The sequence below is a fragment of the Zonotrichia leucophrys genome, chromosome 7 (genome assembly GCF_028769735.1).
Source record: "Zonotrichia leucophrys gambelii isolate GWCS_2022_RI chromosome 7, RI_Zleu_2.0, whole genome shotgun sequence".
Classification (NCBI taxonomy): Eukaryota; Metazoa; Chordata; class Aves; order Passeriformes; family Passerellidae; genus Zonotrichia; species Zonotrichia leucophrys.
This window is the reverse complement of record NC_088177.1, coordinates 26,045,207-26,059,463: the sequence shown is the minus strand read 5'-3', so window position 1 is coordinate 26,059,463 and position 14,257 is coordinate 26,045,207. Positions and strand designations below refer to the sequence as shown.

The 14,257-nt window shown below is 42.2% G+C and overlaps 1 protein-coding gene and 1 long non-coding RNA gene across 2 annotated transcripts in view; one reads left to right on the top strand and one right to left on the bottom strand.

Moving 5' to 3' along the window:
• Positions 1-3,503: 3,503 nt before the first annotated feature.
• On the bottom strand, positions 3,504-5,095 carry LOC135450631 (uncharacterized). Its single transcript, XR_010441121.1, has 3 exons — positions 4,896-5,095; positions 4,179-4,250; positions 3,504-4,094 (listed from the first exon to the last, which is right to left on the bottom strand). It is a non-coding gene; the product is annotated as an uncharacterized LOC135450631 (long non-coding RNA).
• A 504-nt stretch (positions 5,096-5,599) lies between these two features.
• MYO3B (myosin IIIB) overlaps positions 5,600-14,257 on the top strand; it is a 212,183-nt gene continuing 203,525 nt past the window's right edge. The window contains exons 1-3 of the mRNA XM_064718250.1: positions 5,600-5,934; positions 11,480-11,545; positions 11,742-11,778. Coding sequence (XP_064574320.1) covers positions 11,539-11,545; positions 11,742-11,778 — 44 coding nt within the window. The 5' untranslated portion in view covers positions 5,600-5,934; positions 11,480-11,538. The remainder of the gene's footprint in view (positions 5,935-11,479; positions 11,546-11,741; positions 11,779-14,257) is intronic.

The window sequence follows — 14,257 nt, the reverse complement described above, 5'->3', positions numbered from 1 at the left end:
TTTTTATGAATATTTTCATCACCCTTGCAATAGGAATCTTGTGTAACTCACGGTATTTCACAAGGAAATTACATTTTTTCTTTTAAAAACAGGATCTTTTTCTACAGTATCCAACAAATGTTATTCTTTACTTCAGAATCCCATGAGATCAGTTCACATTGTGTGCATAGCTGCCAGGGGAGACTTGAGTTTTGTGGTGATTTTGATATGATTTCTATCTAATTTTCATCTAACCTAAATTCTGCTGTCCTGTTTATCAGTTTCTTTTCTCAGAGGTGGGGGCAGCGATGAATGAAGCCTGGGTGACTGTTAGCATAGATGAGAGTGAAATTACGCTGTTTGCAAAGAAACCCACAGGAATGATCTGAGCCAATGTGTGGAGCTTCACAGTTCCAAATAACCAAGCACAGGAGATGAGGAAGTGCATGTAACCAGAGGAGGCTGGCTCTGTGTGACAATTTGTGTTGTTTGTTTCTGTTTGAGTGAGATTGCTCACTGCAGTGAGATCTGTACTGCTGGGCTGATGGATGTCTCCTTTTGGTAGGGCACAGTGCCCAAAGCCCCTGCTTGCATCTTGTCTCAGACGGGCAGTAGTTCCCCTGCAAATTCTCTTACACTGAGAAGCTGCTGGGAGTTCTGCCTTGTAGCTTACACTGCTGCTTCTCTGACTGCTATGTCTAATACATTTCCCATTATAGGATACCTTTGACTCATTACTGCTAAGTATTTTAATAATTTTGATTGAAAACAATTATGCTGGACTTATTCCTCATAGAACGATTTATTTTTTAATGTTATAACAAAACCAAGCAAGATAACCTTCAGAGATTAGAGCTGGAAAAAAAAAACCAAGTACTCTTCATGCCCAATACTGAGAAAAGTATAATTCAAATATTTACTGTGCCTACATTTTGGCCCTAAATCTGGTGACCAGATATGCACAGGTCACATTTGAATGTAGAACACAAGTGCATACTAAAGCACTTGCCAAATCAGAACAACATGTTCTCAGGGATTACTTGTAATACTGGCAAATACCTAAAGTAGATAATGAGCCTTTGTTTTTCAGGTGTCAAGGAATATACTTTGCACCTTGCAGTTGAAGCCACTAATACAGTTTGAAAAGTTACTTTCCTTCTGTTTCCTTGAAAGACTGGAGCTCTCCTTTCTTTCATGCCTTTGTTGTCTCCATGTTGTATATGGAACTGCTATGTGTGGTACTGCACAACAAAAGAAGCCTAAACCAGCTGGAGAGCCCTCTACAACTGTACAGCAATGCTTTGTGAATAAATTGCATTTTCTCAGGGTACTAGAGATAGCCAGGGGGTGCAGCTTGAAAGTTAGTTTGTAGAGAGACTGGCTGCTTTCGTGCTGGTCATTTTAGATTTGTCACACATCAGCTTTGAAAATTTAAAATTAACATTGCATTTTTTCCAAGTATCTCCACAGGCCCTAAAAGAAACTGCCTTTGTTCTAGGATAATTTCCCATTGCTCTCTAGAGAGTTTAGTATGGAACTGGTGTTTTAATCTCAGCTCTGCAACAAGGTACTTGGTGACAATGCTGGTATAAACATACACATGGTATAAAATACAGATATGTAGGTTTTGTTAAACTAAGATCTTCAGGACAGCTGAAGGGACTGTTAGGTATTGTTTCCTTTAGGTTCTCTAGCTGTCTGCTTTATCCTGCTTGTTTTGTCTCAACTTGTAAGCTCTTTTATCCAGCAGGAGCACCTCCTGTTTGGATCAGTACGTCCTGCTCTGTAATGTTAGATCAGCTGGTGTTCAAGCAAATCCAGGTAGTAGGGTCTTCCATCATCAATAAATGTAAATGTGCACACAGGACCTAAGTGAGATATGGCCCTTTCATGTTCATGCTTTTTGCCTTTTTTCAAACTGCTGCCTTCAACCTCAAATATCCCTCCTCACACAGACATGTTGGCAGTAATCAAAATCAACAGGAAACTAAAGTGGGGTTGTTTCCCATAGTCAGATGTGATTCTGGACAGAATAATACCTCTTCAATATCTCTATATCACCTTTTTTGTCCTGCCAAAAGCTGTTGTCTCAAGAAATAAGTACTTTCTGAGAGTTAAAGAAGCTTATTGCCTTTCAATACTTAGTGCAGTATTTGTATGACTAATACTCACAGCAGGTGACTGATGTAATTCAAATAACCTTCAGATACCTGGCTATTCAGAAATGGGTCACACTTCCACTTTCTCCTGACTTGGATTGGGTGTTTTTAGTTACATAAGTTAACAGGAAGACTTCTTACAGAACATTTCCCTTATACAAGAATATTTAATAAATTAAAATTAGAAGGATGCTATTTTAGCAACACTTAATTCACAGACTGGTGTTCTTTCTCTTTTAATCCTGGGCAGAATTAGGGACTATTCATCAGATTACTGCATGCAGTTTTACAATTCCAGTCTGTCTAAACAAACAGGTAAGAAACCCCCAGCAATCTGAAGCTAAGGTACTACAGCAGCAGTGCTCTTCTGTGGGAGAATATTTCCAAGAATGCTGCAGTACATTTTTTCACTGTATATTGCAGAGCTGTGCTGCATCTTGTCCTCTGAAACATATGTCAAGAGACATGTTATGTGTGTGAATAGCAAGGTGGTTCCCTAGCAACAATAAATAGAAGAAAGCTCAGCCCATTCAAGTGATTTACCTCTGTAAGTGTGTGGCAGCAAAGATGGATTTTGAATACTAAGGGAACTCATTAGCTGGAAGAAGAAAAGCAGCAAATAAAGAACTGTAGATACATCTTATCCAGCACTCCTGTTGTGTACAGCATAATTGGGAATTTGCATAAGATATTCTTAATGTGAAATATCACCTGTGTGACCTGGTAGGACAAGACAATAAAACACAATACACAGTCACTTTGACTACTTAAGATTTCACATAAGGGTGCTGCATCCCCAAAATTCAGAACTGCCTGAAGATTTTCATGGAAGCAGTTAGCATTTCAGGAGTGTCCTTAAAGTCTTCAGCACTCTTTTTTCCCTTCCAGCAAACCTGTTTGGTATGATTCCATTAAATTCCCTTCCAGCATTCTTCCCTTCCAGCAAACCTGTTTGGTATGATTCCATTAAATTCTGATTCATCAGTGTTTATGATGTGTGTAGCTTAATGCAATCATGCATTCTCTTTGTAATTGCAAGTCCATCTCCAGGCACAGAAAAATGTACAGAGAGATGAACAGGTATTTAACAAGTAAGAAATCCTAACTTTAAAAGGGAATTACTGTAGTGAATAATGCTTGTCTATATCAATTTAGATAAGGAGATTTTAAGATTATAAATCAGAGTAAGACAATGCACCTCAGCTTTTTACTTACAGAAAGCATAGTTTCCATTGTAATTACATGATTAAAGTGTTTCCAGTTATAATGTGTTGGTTACAAGTCAGTATTGTATGACAATTTAAAAATTAATAGATTGTAAAAAACTCCCTAGTTAATGTATACCAACTGAAAGCTTCTGTGGACTACACTTTGGATAAGCTCCTCAGTTAAATTCTGTAGATTTATTGCCTATGAAATATTTTGTTTCCATTTAATTCTTGAGGCTATAGCATTTTAGAACATTTCATTTAATAATAGCTTTTCACCTTTTGGCATCTATCCATGACCATATAAATGACACATTCTCTAATTTTCTAATGCAGTCTAAAGTAAGGCTAGGAAGGACTTGGATTAGTGCAGCAATTGTATAACGGTTCTATCAATATTTTTTTCAGTATCCATGCCATGCCACTCATATTTTCCCGTCAGAGTTCTGTCTTCCTCCTTGATTTTTTCCCCTGCTTTTGCAACATCTGTGAGGTTAGTTTTGGCATGTTTTGGTCCTTTGTACTGCACCTCATATAATCCCAGTCCATTTTCTTGTAGTCACTAAATGTCCCAATTTTTTGGGGTTTTTTTGGGTTTTTTTGAATTGCATTTCATCTTGTCATATCTCCTTTCTGGATTGTTTGTAAGGCGTTCTTCTCTGTTTGGCATGATTTTGTTTCCCTTTCCAGATGTTCAGTTGTACTTACAAAGCCACTACAATGTAAATGGCTGCATCATGGAAGAGCACTGTGGGTTTGGAAATGCAGTATGGAATATAAGCATGGCACTTGTGTAGCTCCAACCCAGTTTAGTCACCCATTGTCACTGTACCTGGTCTGTAAATGGTTACGTTGGACAGGCTGGCAGAGTTTGGAAACACAATTCTAGCTGGACAGCATGGGCCTAGTGAAAAAAAAGCCATCAGCATCAGAACAAAATAAGTAGGTACATGAAGATAAAGAAAATTATTAAACAAAGAGTTTTGGAACAACTCACAAAGGTCTAGATTGCATGAGCCAAAATTATGTAGGAATAAATGAGGAAATTCCTATGGTTCAAAAACTAACATAAGAATCCAGGAGAAATGTGGGAATAACTAGAGTTTTTGGATTTGATTATCAAGGAAAAAAAAATAAATAAAGCTCTCCTACTTTTTTGCTTGTTTGTTTTTGGTTTTTTTTTTTTTTTTGTAATCATGAAGATTGCTTACAGTGTATTTGTTAAATGCAGATGAGAGTGACAACTGTGTTTGAAGTGGTACTGGAGGCTGTGCAGTGAGTAGCCCTTGCTGGAGCTGGTGGATAGAGAGAGCAGCCGCTCCCTGTGGCTCTCAACGAGGCAGGTCCCGTTACAGCCGCGGGGCCGGAGGCAGGGCATGGGCATGGTGGGCTGGCAAAGGGCAAAGAGAGAACTGGTGCAGGGAGTGAACCAGCCCCCGTGATGTGTTCGCTTGGAGAAAGCATCGGCATATCGAGCAAACGAATAACCTCCCGGTTTTCTAAGATTTTTTGTAAAAAAAAAGAAAAGTGTCAAAAGATAAATACATACCTGCATTTCTTCTCATACAATCAACCTGAAAATTGGGCGTGACCGAACTCAATTCAGTCAAACAGGTACATAAGGAGAAGCTCAAAGATGGGAGTTCTCCCCGCCCTCACACCCTAAGGGGAAGAAATGCTTTATAAAACCGTTTCCTTCACCAGGACCCGTTTCTCAGAGCACAGGTGGAGCTGCGCTCGCAATTTATTGTTTTCCACAATGAACTGAATGCAGAGAGGGACTGCTGCTAGCTATGCCCACGTCGGCATCACTTTTATTTCCATCAAAGCTCACTGCGCCTTTCCCTTCCCTTCCCCCGGGCCCCTCTCCGGAGCCCCGGGCCGCGCCCGCCCTGAGGGGCGGCACGCGCCGCCTCACGGGGCCGAGCGCCGCCCCCGCCGCAGCTCGCTCAGCGCGGGGCCGCTGCCGCCTCAGCTCGGCCCGGCGGGCGAGCGGCGCTGCCCCGGCTCCTCAGCCGTGCCGAGACAGAGAGAACATTGTCTCTCTCTCTCTCTCTCAGGTGTGCCCAGCTCCCGCCAGCTCTCCGGCCTTGCGGGGCCGCCCCGCCGCCAGTTGGGGTGGGAGTCGCGCCTCAGCCGAGAGGGGCTTCGAAATGGCGTTCGCCATTCGCCTTTCGGTCCTCTGGCGCTCGGAGCCGGGCAGGGGTTGTCACTTCTCTAGCGAGTCGCTGTTGGCAGGGCTTAGTGTCGCCGGGAGCCGGTGTTGGCCCCAGCGAAATCTGCTCTCGGCCCCGCGGTCTTAGGCGGGGACGGAGGTGGCCTCGGCCCCGCTGAGCTGGGTTCTGGGCGCTCTGGGGACACGGGCGGCGCCTTGGGAGCGCTGCTGCTGAGCCTGTGCGGGTACCCCGCCTCCGGGGCGGCCACCAGCTGTACCTGTTTTTCAAAAATCATAGGTGAGGAATGCTCAGGAAAAAAAAACTTCCATGATTATAAATGGCCGAAGATACTGCAAGGCAAGAAGTAACTAGGCGTGACACGGGATTCAGGCCCATCGGGACAAGGCCATGAATAACTGAAGAAAAGTTTCTGTAAGTTCCCTAAATAGATCTAGCTCTAGTGTATAGTATTTCCTTAAGCGACCTATAGTAACTAGTGGACCATAATATACATTGCAAATACTATGATAACACTTGAACAATTCATTTAAGCAAATCTTCCTCCTGGGTACATACAGGTATGCAACTATTAGCAAAAGAAAGGAAAGGTACTGTTATCCATAGACAGCGCTGCACGCAGACTGAGATAAGGCTAACTTAAAATGTCTTCCTATTTATTTCTCTGAAGTGGTGCATTTAGTTTTGTGAATACAAAATTGTTTTTAGTTTTCATTTTTAAAAGCTAGGTTTTCTTACTTCATCTGCCCCTTCAAAAGCTGCACTCTGGAATTTCAATTTCATTGCACTGGAAACCAAGGATCAGTGTTTTGACGTTTTCTGCAGTTATTATGTGGAAAATTATGTTCTTGTACAGAAATCTCAGCTAGCGTTATGTATAGCAATAGAGGTCACTGTCAGCAAGTTAGATGCAGTTACTGAGTTTTTTTCTGTCAAAAGCTATAAATTGTATCTTAACCTACTGTGGAGTCTTGGAGAATATGCTCTGAAAACACATAAAATCCTTTTTCAAGACCCTTTTTATATTCCCAAATTGAAGTCCAGCTCATTCTTATGTCAAATTCAAATTGTAATGCAGTTAATATTCCAGCTTTATATAATTTATTCCTTCAAATGTTAATCCAAGTTGGTGTTAATTATTGACATTGTAACACAAGAATTAAAATAGAGTTCACCCAAATTTTATTCAAACAATAAAAATGGCTTGAGCCAAGCAGAGCTATTTTTCCTTTGGGCTAAGATTTTCATATAGTAATCTGGTCAGGAGTCAAGGTGGATATAGATTTCTAAAAGCCATTTCAGACCCTTTTAATAATGGAAGTCAATTTAAGTGCAAATGGATTGTTTAAGAAACAGGGAGAATGTGAAGTTCTGTGCTGACACGTGCTGCTTGGTGGTGTTCCATGGTTAGGAAGCTGTGGGAACATTATCTGCAGGCAGCACTGTGTGTGCACATTGGAGAGAGGGCCACTGGGAGATTCCTTCTCAGCGTTGTGTGCTGCCGGTTGGTGTGTGTGCAGAGGAAGTGAATTCTCCAGTACCACCCCTGCAGAGGGGGGCATATGTGGCCCGAAGTTTAGAGTCCGACTAGCTGAGGGCGAAAGGCCGACGCCCCTCTGCAATTCCTGGCCAGCTCCCCTCAGCGTCTGAGGGCCTCGGGCTGTGCTGGCTGCGGACTGGCTTACACCTCTGGTATTGGAGAGGAACGGAGCTGACCATTTCCCGGGGTTAAACATCGGTTTATTGAAGGTGTTGCGGGATCAAACGCGGGGAAACCAACCGGGAAAAAGTTTTCTCATAGGGGGTGAAAACAGGATTATAAAGGAGGGGGTGGGTACAGACAGAGCCAATCGGGAAAGGTGAGGGGGTGAACTTCACAGAACTGACACTCCATGGAGACCAATAATCAAAAGGTAAAGGAGGTGTCCTGGGACCCCAGCCAACCACCATCTCCAGAGAGGAGAAGGTTCTCGAAACCTGGGAGGAGAAAGGGAGTGATTGACTGGACCCAGGGAGGAAACAACTTTCACTTATAAGGGAAACCAGGGGAGGAGCAATTACACATCGGCAACTATGAATAGCGGTTACTATAGCAACTTAGCTGACAGGCTAGCACTGGCGGGAAAAACTGGGGGAACGAACCCATTTTACACATAATAGGGGAGAACAATACATAAATTGGGGGAATAACACAAGAAACTTAACAACACACTACAACACACCCCAAATCCTCGATGTGAAGAAGTACTGTATCTATATTATTGACTTTCTAACTGCAGAGAAGAGGATTTAGTTAGCAATGCTATGCCTGTTTGGTTGCTTTAAGAGCTTGCAGGACTGGTTTTGCAGTGCTTTTGCCAAATGCTTTCTCAATAAAAAGTTCATTGGACAAAGACAATGAGTCTTGCTGTGCTAATGCCTGGAGAGGCTCACTAACAGGGGACTCCGGAGTGCAGGCTGTCTGGGGAAGAGAAACATTTTGTATTACAAAGACAGAAGTTACTGTCATTACCAGCCTTCTGGCCAATGAGAAACTGGAGGAGAAGAGGGTAATGAATGAAGTGCTGATGCACTATGCCATGCTGTGAGAGTAATCAAAGAACATTTGTGTACAGGAAGGGGGTTTGAAGTCCTGAAAGTCATCATGAGGGTTCACTTTTGTTCTGCTTAAAGATTTGGGTTTTACTGTTTGGGTTTTTTTTAACCTAGCCCTAGTTTTAAGTTATCATCTGAACACTTAGTGAGATACATTCTGTGCCTGTAGCTTCTCTTTCATTAGTTTTTCCAAACTTACTGTCCCTAGAAATGAATTCTCATGATCCACGGAAATACAAGGGAGGAGGGCCTATGGATCAGTAACAAAAAAGGAAGAGGAGGAAAAAAGCCTTATACAAGCCCTGAGCATAACTGGTCAGGTGAACACAAAACTTTTTACCAGTCTACAGCTGAACTTCAGTAATGTAGAGAGCCAGCGAACAGAGGGATGTCTGGGGCTTGATTGCTGTAGGGAAGTTGGGAATGCTCTGCACCTGCACGAAGAATCAGCACTTCATTCAGTAGGAATTGTTCTTTTTGTTTCTGTTCTAATTGTGGTGAGTTTAAACTGAACTGTACTGCAGCAGAATAACCAAGCTGCCATGGGGCTGGCAATCATCCAGGACACAAGTTCAGAGTGGCATTTTTAGTAAAGACTCCTGTATGACACATGAAAATATGGAGGCATATTCCTTGTAGTGCTAAGGAATATCCTTGAGGAATCCAGCATGAGGACTCATTTGCTGTGATGGATTCTGTCTCTGCTGCTTGATAAAGCCATGTTGCTCCTAAAATGGAGAGGGGTGATAGGAAGAGGAAGAAGAGAGGAAGAAGGTAAGGGAGCTGCAGCAGGAAAATTTAAAAGGACACAGTGAGGGTGATGTCACCTGGGGGGTTACAGTGTACAGCTGAGGGAAACACCCATTCCTCTATGGACAGTGGAGTGACTGCTCTTCAGGTAGAAATGGAGATGGATAAATAAAATGCATAAAATCAATCTTCTGCTAGTTCCTTCCTAACTTGTTCTGCTTTTCATCCATCTTTCACATCTCTGCACAGCTCTTGTTTTGAGAGTTGAACATGTGACATAAATAGTGAAGAAACACAGCACCACATCAGAAATCTGGAAAATAATTTGACAGATTTTTGTTGTTTATTTGTGCAAAATGGCTGCAAGGAATTTCTCCCTCTCTGGGAAAGAGAACTTCTCTGAATAATGCATTGTGTAGGGCCATACATGCTTCTCTGTTGCCAAAGCTGAAAAGCTGTGTGGCAGTAGCTGGAATGGCACTGCTCTGGGTTAAATGACTGCCAGTGTAAGGCTGAGCTTTTCCATCTGAGTGCCATAGAGTAGGGAAAAGCTCAGCTGAACACAGCTGGGAATTGGCCTGTGGTGAGGGGAAGGAAGTGCAACGTTTTTCATTTGCTGGTGGTGCTGCTTTGTAAGGAACAAGTTGTGTCATAGCTTCTTGCTGACTGGTCCTCTTTTCTCCATCCCTCACCTGGTTTCTGCCTCAGACATGGCCTCTGTCCTGCTGTGTGGAGAGGGAGTACTGACCCTGTATGTGGATAAAGGAGACATTTGCAGAACTACATGTATGAAAACAGTGGACTAAGATAATTTTACAGTATTTCTTACGAAATAGATGAAAATTCAGGAAAATTTATTCATCTCCTGAAGCATGGTAGCATACTGACTATGGAGAGAGGTGCATTCAGTACACAGGGGATTGTGGAATATGTTCAGCCCACTTGAAATAATGGCATAATTACTGCTATCAGTCTCTTCAGCTGCTTTCCTAATATTCTGCATGGACTTTTTTTGTTTTGCTTTGACCTTTCTCACATCACATGCCCTTTCCAGAATTTTCAAGAAAATTTCATCTCCTTCAGGCTTATGCCCCTACTGTGGCAGAAATAATAGTGATTCATTAACCCCTCTGATTCACAGAGCAATGCTTGCAGTAACCCCTGGAGATTTCTGTAGTTGGCAACCTGAAACACTTGAAAGGGATATAATTTTCAGAGGGGTCAGTGTTCATGGCTGAAAGCTTCAACAATATATTAAGCTGGGCATTTTGATGAGAAAAAAAAAATTACTTGTATTTAATCTGAGCAGAATTACTGTTCCTGTACTGTGTACAATGACTGAAAATAGTGTATTAAATAGCAAGGTTGAGTCTATAAAACAGATAGTACCTCTGTTAATAAACACATGCTTCCTGCCTTGTATATATCCGAAACTAATATTAATCTCTGTAATTCAGGAACTAATTGTTCATCTGCCTTTGTGTCTAAAGGTGGGAATCTGCCACTTTACTTTTGGCTGCCTGTGATTCAAACCAGTAGGGAGTTGAGATTAAGGTATAAGAAAGAAAGGTGAATTCCAATTAAGGGAAAGTATTTAAGTAAGGAAGTTAAATCTCTTGATTCCAGTTTCCCAGAGGCACCATGCAGACAAAGACTTTCTTTTCCTGAGTGATGCTCCCCTCCAGGCTTCATATGCTGGTCTTATTTTCTCGTAAATGTCGGGTTAGACGTTCAGCTTCCATGTGCATATTCACATTTGTGTACTTAAGGTGAGTCCTGTGTCTCCCACCCCTAGAATTAGGAACCTAACACTTAGATGGAACAGTATGAGGTGCCTGGGCAGATAATGTCATTTTCTGAATGCTGTGCTAATTGTTAGTGTCTGCTTCATGGCATTGAAAGTGATAATAAGAATGCTGCACAACAGAATACAGAGGAACTGGAAAATTCTCTCTTGAGAGGATGAATTGGTGTCAATATCCCCTTTTGTCCTGGCAAGGTTTTTTATGTTCGTTGGTACTTTCTAGTTGCTATCAGCAGTATCCAAAGACACAAAGTTATGTGAAAGAAGTTCCAGCCTTTGCCTAGATATCTGTTGCTTTCATTCCTGTTGTGCTGTGCCATATTAAAAGTTAATTGGAGGACCCAATTTTAAACCTGAAATACAGTATGAACCTAGAGACTGTATCAGTGCAGTTGTAAGTTGCTTGAGGAGCACATCTACAATGTTTGGTACAAAAAGCTGGAGGCCAAAATAGAGTGTTGGAAGCACATTAGCAATTAATGACTGAAAAGAGAGGTGACCAGTGGAGTGGGAATGTGTACAGCCACCATATAATAAAAATCAGATTTTTCTATTTTAGTGAAATTCTACATTGGGAGAGACTGGTATGAAGACAGTTTTAAGGGACTGTGTTCATAATTTCCCTGCATTACAATAAAACACCATTCTGCTTCTTTCCATGTGCAATTTAGTGTTCAAAATAGGTCAACTGAGCTAAGTTTCCTTTACAAACTAACTCAGACTGTAAGCTTTGTATTTCTGTTTCATTCATCGTGTGCTTTTAAGGCCTCCTCATGTTCTTGTTAATAATTCAGCCTTTGCCTATTCTAGGTTTATTGCTCAGAGAGACAGTACATTTTGCTGGCTTGAGCATATGGCTAACAGGAGCTATGTCAGGTGAGGAATTCAACCTTTAGTTTTTCACCTATTCTTTTTTGTTGTTAGTCAGCTTTGGAATAAAATTATAATGCAGTCAGGTTTGTACCAACTGCTAGCTTGGGCAGCCTATTACTTTGAAATATCTGGAAAAATGCCAGAGATCTCAAATATCTTGAAGACTGTCAAGCCTTGGCTTTTTCTGTTTCTTCAGCAGATGAGAACACAGCAAGTCCTGAAGCAAACCAGTTTAGGTAAGAAAGTTTTTAAGTGTCATCACCTGTGGCACCCTGTAGAAAAACTAAATGTGTTGTTCTGACTTACTTCCACAAAATAGACAAATTCTTGTCTCGTTCTGCTGGCAAGTCATAATTGTCTTAGAGATGTCAGCTGGTAGCTGGGGACTGTTTCTCTGCTTGGAGCTGTAGTTATTAATTTGCTTTTTGGATTTTTTTTTTGTTTTATTTTTGTTTTTTGTTTCTCATGTAATGAAGTAAAGCTAGTGAGCCAGGCAAAATAGCTGATTCCTAATTTCATCTTAATGCCAAGAACACTGTGAAAGTTATGGAGAACATGTAATTAAATCTAACAGTTACTGACAGTTGTTGCTTTGCAATGAGGCCTTCATACTTTCCTGTATGCCCATTCTTTTCTGTACCAGCCCAGCTATACTTGATAGGTTGCACTAGAGGTGTAATTCCATTTCTGAACACTCCCTAGGGGTAGAACTGCCCATGCAATTTTGGGCTTTTCCAGCCCTTCTCTTTCCAGTGCTGTTCAGAAACTACTTGCTGAAGAGAGACTTTTGAACTGAGTGGTCTGTGGCATGATGAATACAAATCTCTGTGACTGGTGAAATTCCTTGGCATGGTTTTTAGGTAACTCTTTAGTCCCACCTCTGAAAGGAAGTTCAGTGCTTAGTTTCTACAGGCCTTACCTGTTGTCTTCCTTCAAAAGAATGATTGTTATAAACCACACCTTAAAGGCTATTAGTTTTGACTCAGGAGTTTGTAGTGTTGGCAGTTATGATGTGGGGCAGTGCCTAGAATATTGGAGGAGGAATAAGCTTTTACAGCCTTGATACAATAAGAAAGGATGGATTGTGAAGGGTGCAGCCACTACTGCTTTCATTATAATTCCTGTCTGAAGAATTGACTCATGGTATACCTTTTCCTGCTTGGATTCTTTGCCAAAGAAATAAAATGGTAGCTTTCTTTCTTATCAGGATTCACGGCTCTGTTAGTGTCAACCTATTGTGAAATGCAACCTGGGGATTTCATTATCAAAAATTTTTAAAAGCGGAATCAATTCACTGAAAATATTAATGCTGTAGGTACCAATTTCCAGCTAAGGAATTTCACATTGTAAGTGTTAGCTCTTTCTAACAAAGCCCATTCTTGCATGTATGTGTAGTAACAAGAATAGCTCTTGTGAACTCGTTGTGATAACGGCGCTAATGACAGCGCAGCTGGCACTGTCGCGCTGAGGTGATCTCCACCCTTGCAAGACAAAATCTAGTTAGATTAGCACAATTTTTGCAGAGATAGACAGTTATCCATGTGTATAAAAGATTTGACTCCTGTTAGCTAGCTGATGCCTGTGTCCTTGACAAAGCTGTTTTTGCAAGGTAGATATATCTATAGAATGCACAGTGATTTCTAGTATATGCCACAGGTTCTCCAAAATACTTTGTGACTTGTGTCATGGTTTGAGCCTGGCACAGAGCCAGTGCCCCCATGAAAATGCTCTCACCCTGGTGTCTGCTGTGAGATGTGACCAGGAATAAGCAAAACAGGCTTTAGCTTAAACATAAAGAACACTTTATTACCTAAACTACAGGGAAATAGGGAAAAACTATAAGGAAAAGAAAAAAAATCGAAAACCTTACAAAAACCACTTTCCTCCTCCCCACTACCTGACTTTCCCAATCCGATACATTCTCCCAAATCACCAACTGCCCAGCCTGGCACCACGCTTTAGTATACTCAAACTTCAGTTCATGAAGAGGAAAGGAGTCCTTCTTGTTCCATAGGCTTCTCCTGGAAACACACTGAAACCTCGTGTGCTTCCCTGTCACTTCGGCACCGCCCGGAAAAAAGTCCTTTTGCCGCTTGTGACATCTTCCTTCCATGCCCAGTGCTCTCACCACTGCGCATGGCCAGAGCTGCTTTTAGGGTTGTCTTTCAAGGATGCCTTGTCTCACTCCAAAAAGGCACAGTCTCTGCTTTGGGACATCTGTCCCCCCCATATTTTTCCAACCCCCTGGGGCCGGGGGGTCCTCACGATGAACCCTCCTGGTTCTGAGCCACTGCTTCTCTCTAAGTGCAGTCTCTGTGTCACAGGAACAACTGAGTCCATGGCTACAAGAAAAGTTCAGCTAAAAGGCCACTCTAAATCATCTCTCTCCATTCAATCATCTCTACGTTCTTCAGGCCAGGTCCTTGTCTCATCTCATCTCTTATCTCCCTTCTTATTCAGCTTCGAGGAGGATTAGCATTTTTGCAAGGCCCCAATCATGAAAGAAAGGGGTTAAAACTTTCAGTCTCTGTCCCGGAGCTGCGGCACTCCCACACACGCTGCTCACACGCTGCCGCTCCGGCCGGGCACTCTTCCCTCCCTTCTCTTCTTGGGCCAGCTGCTATCACATTCGGTGTCGCCGGCTCTCTCTCTCTCTCCCTCCTGGGGGGGGGAATGGCTGCCCGAGGGCTGACTCCCTGGGATCTTCCACCCTTC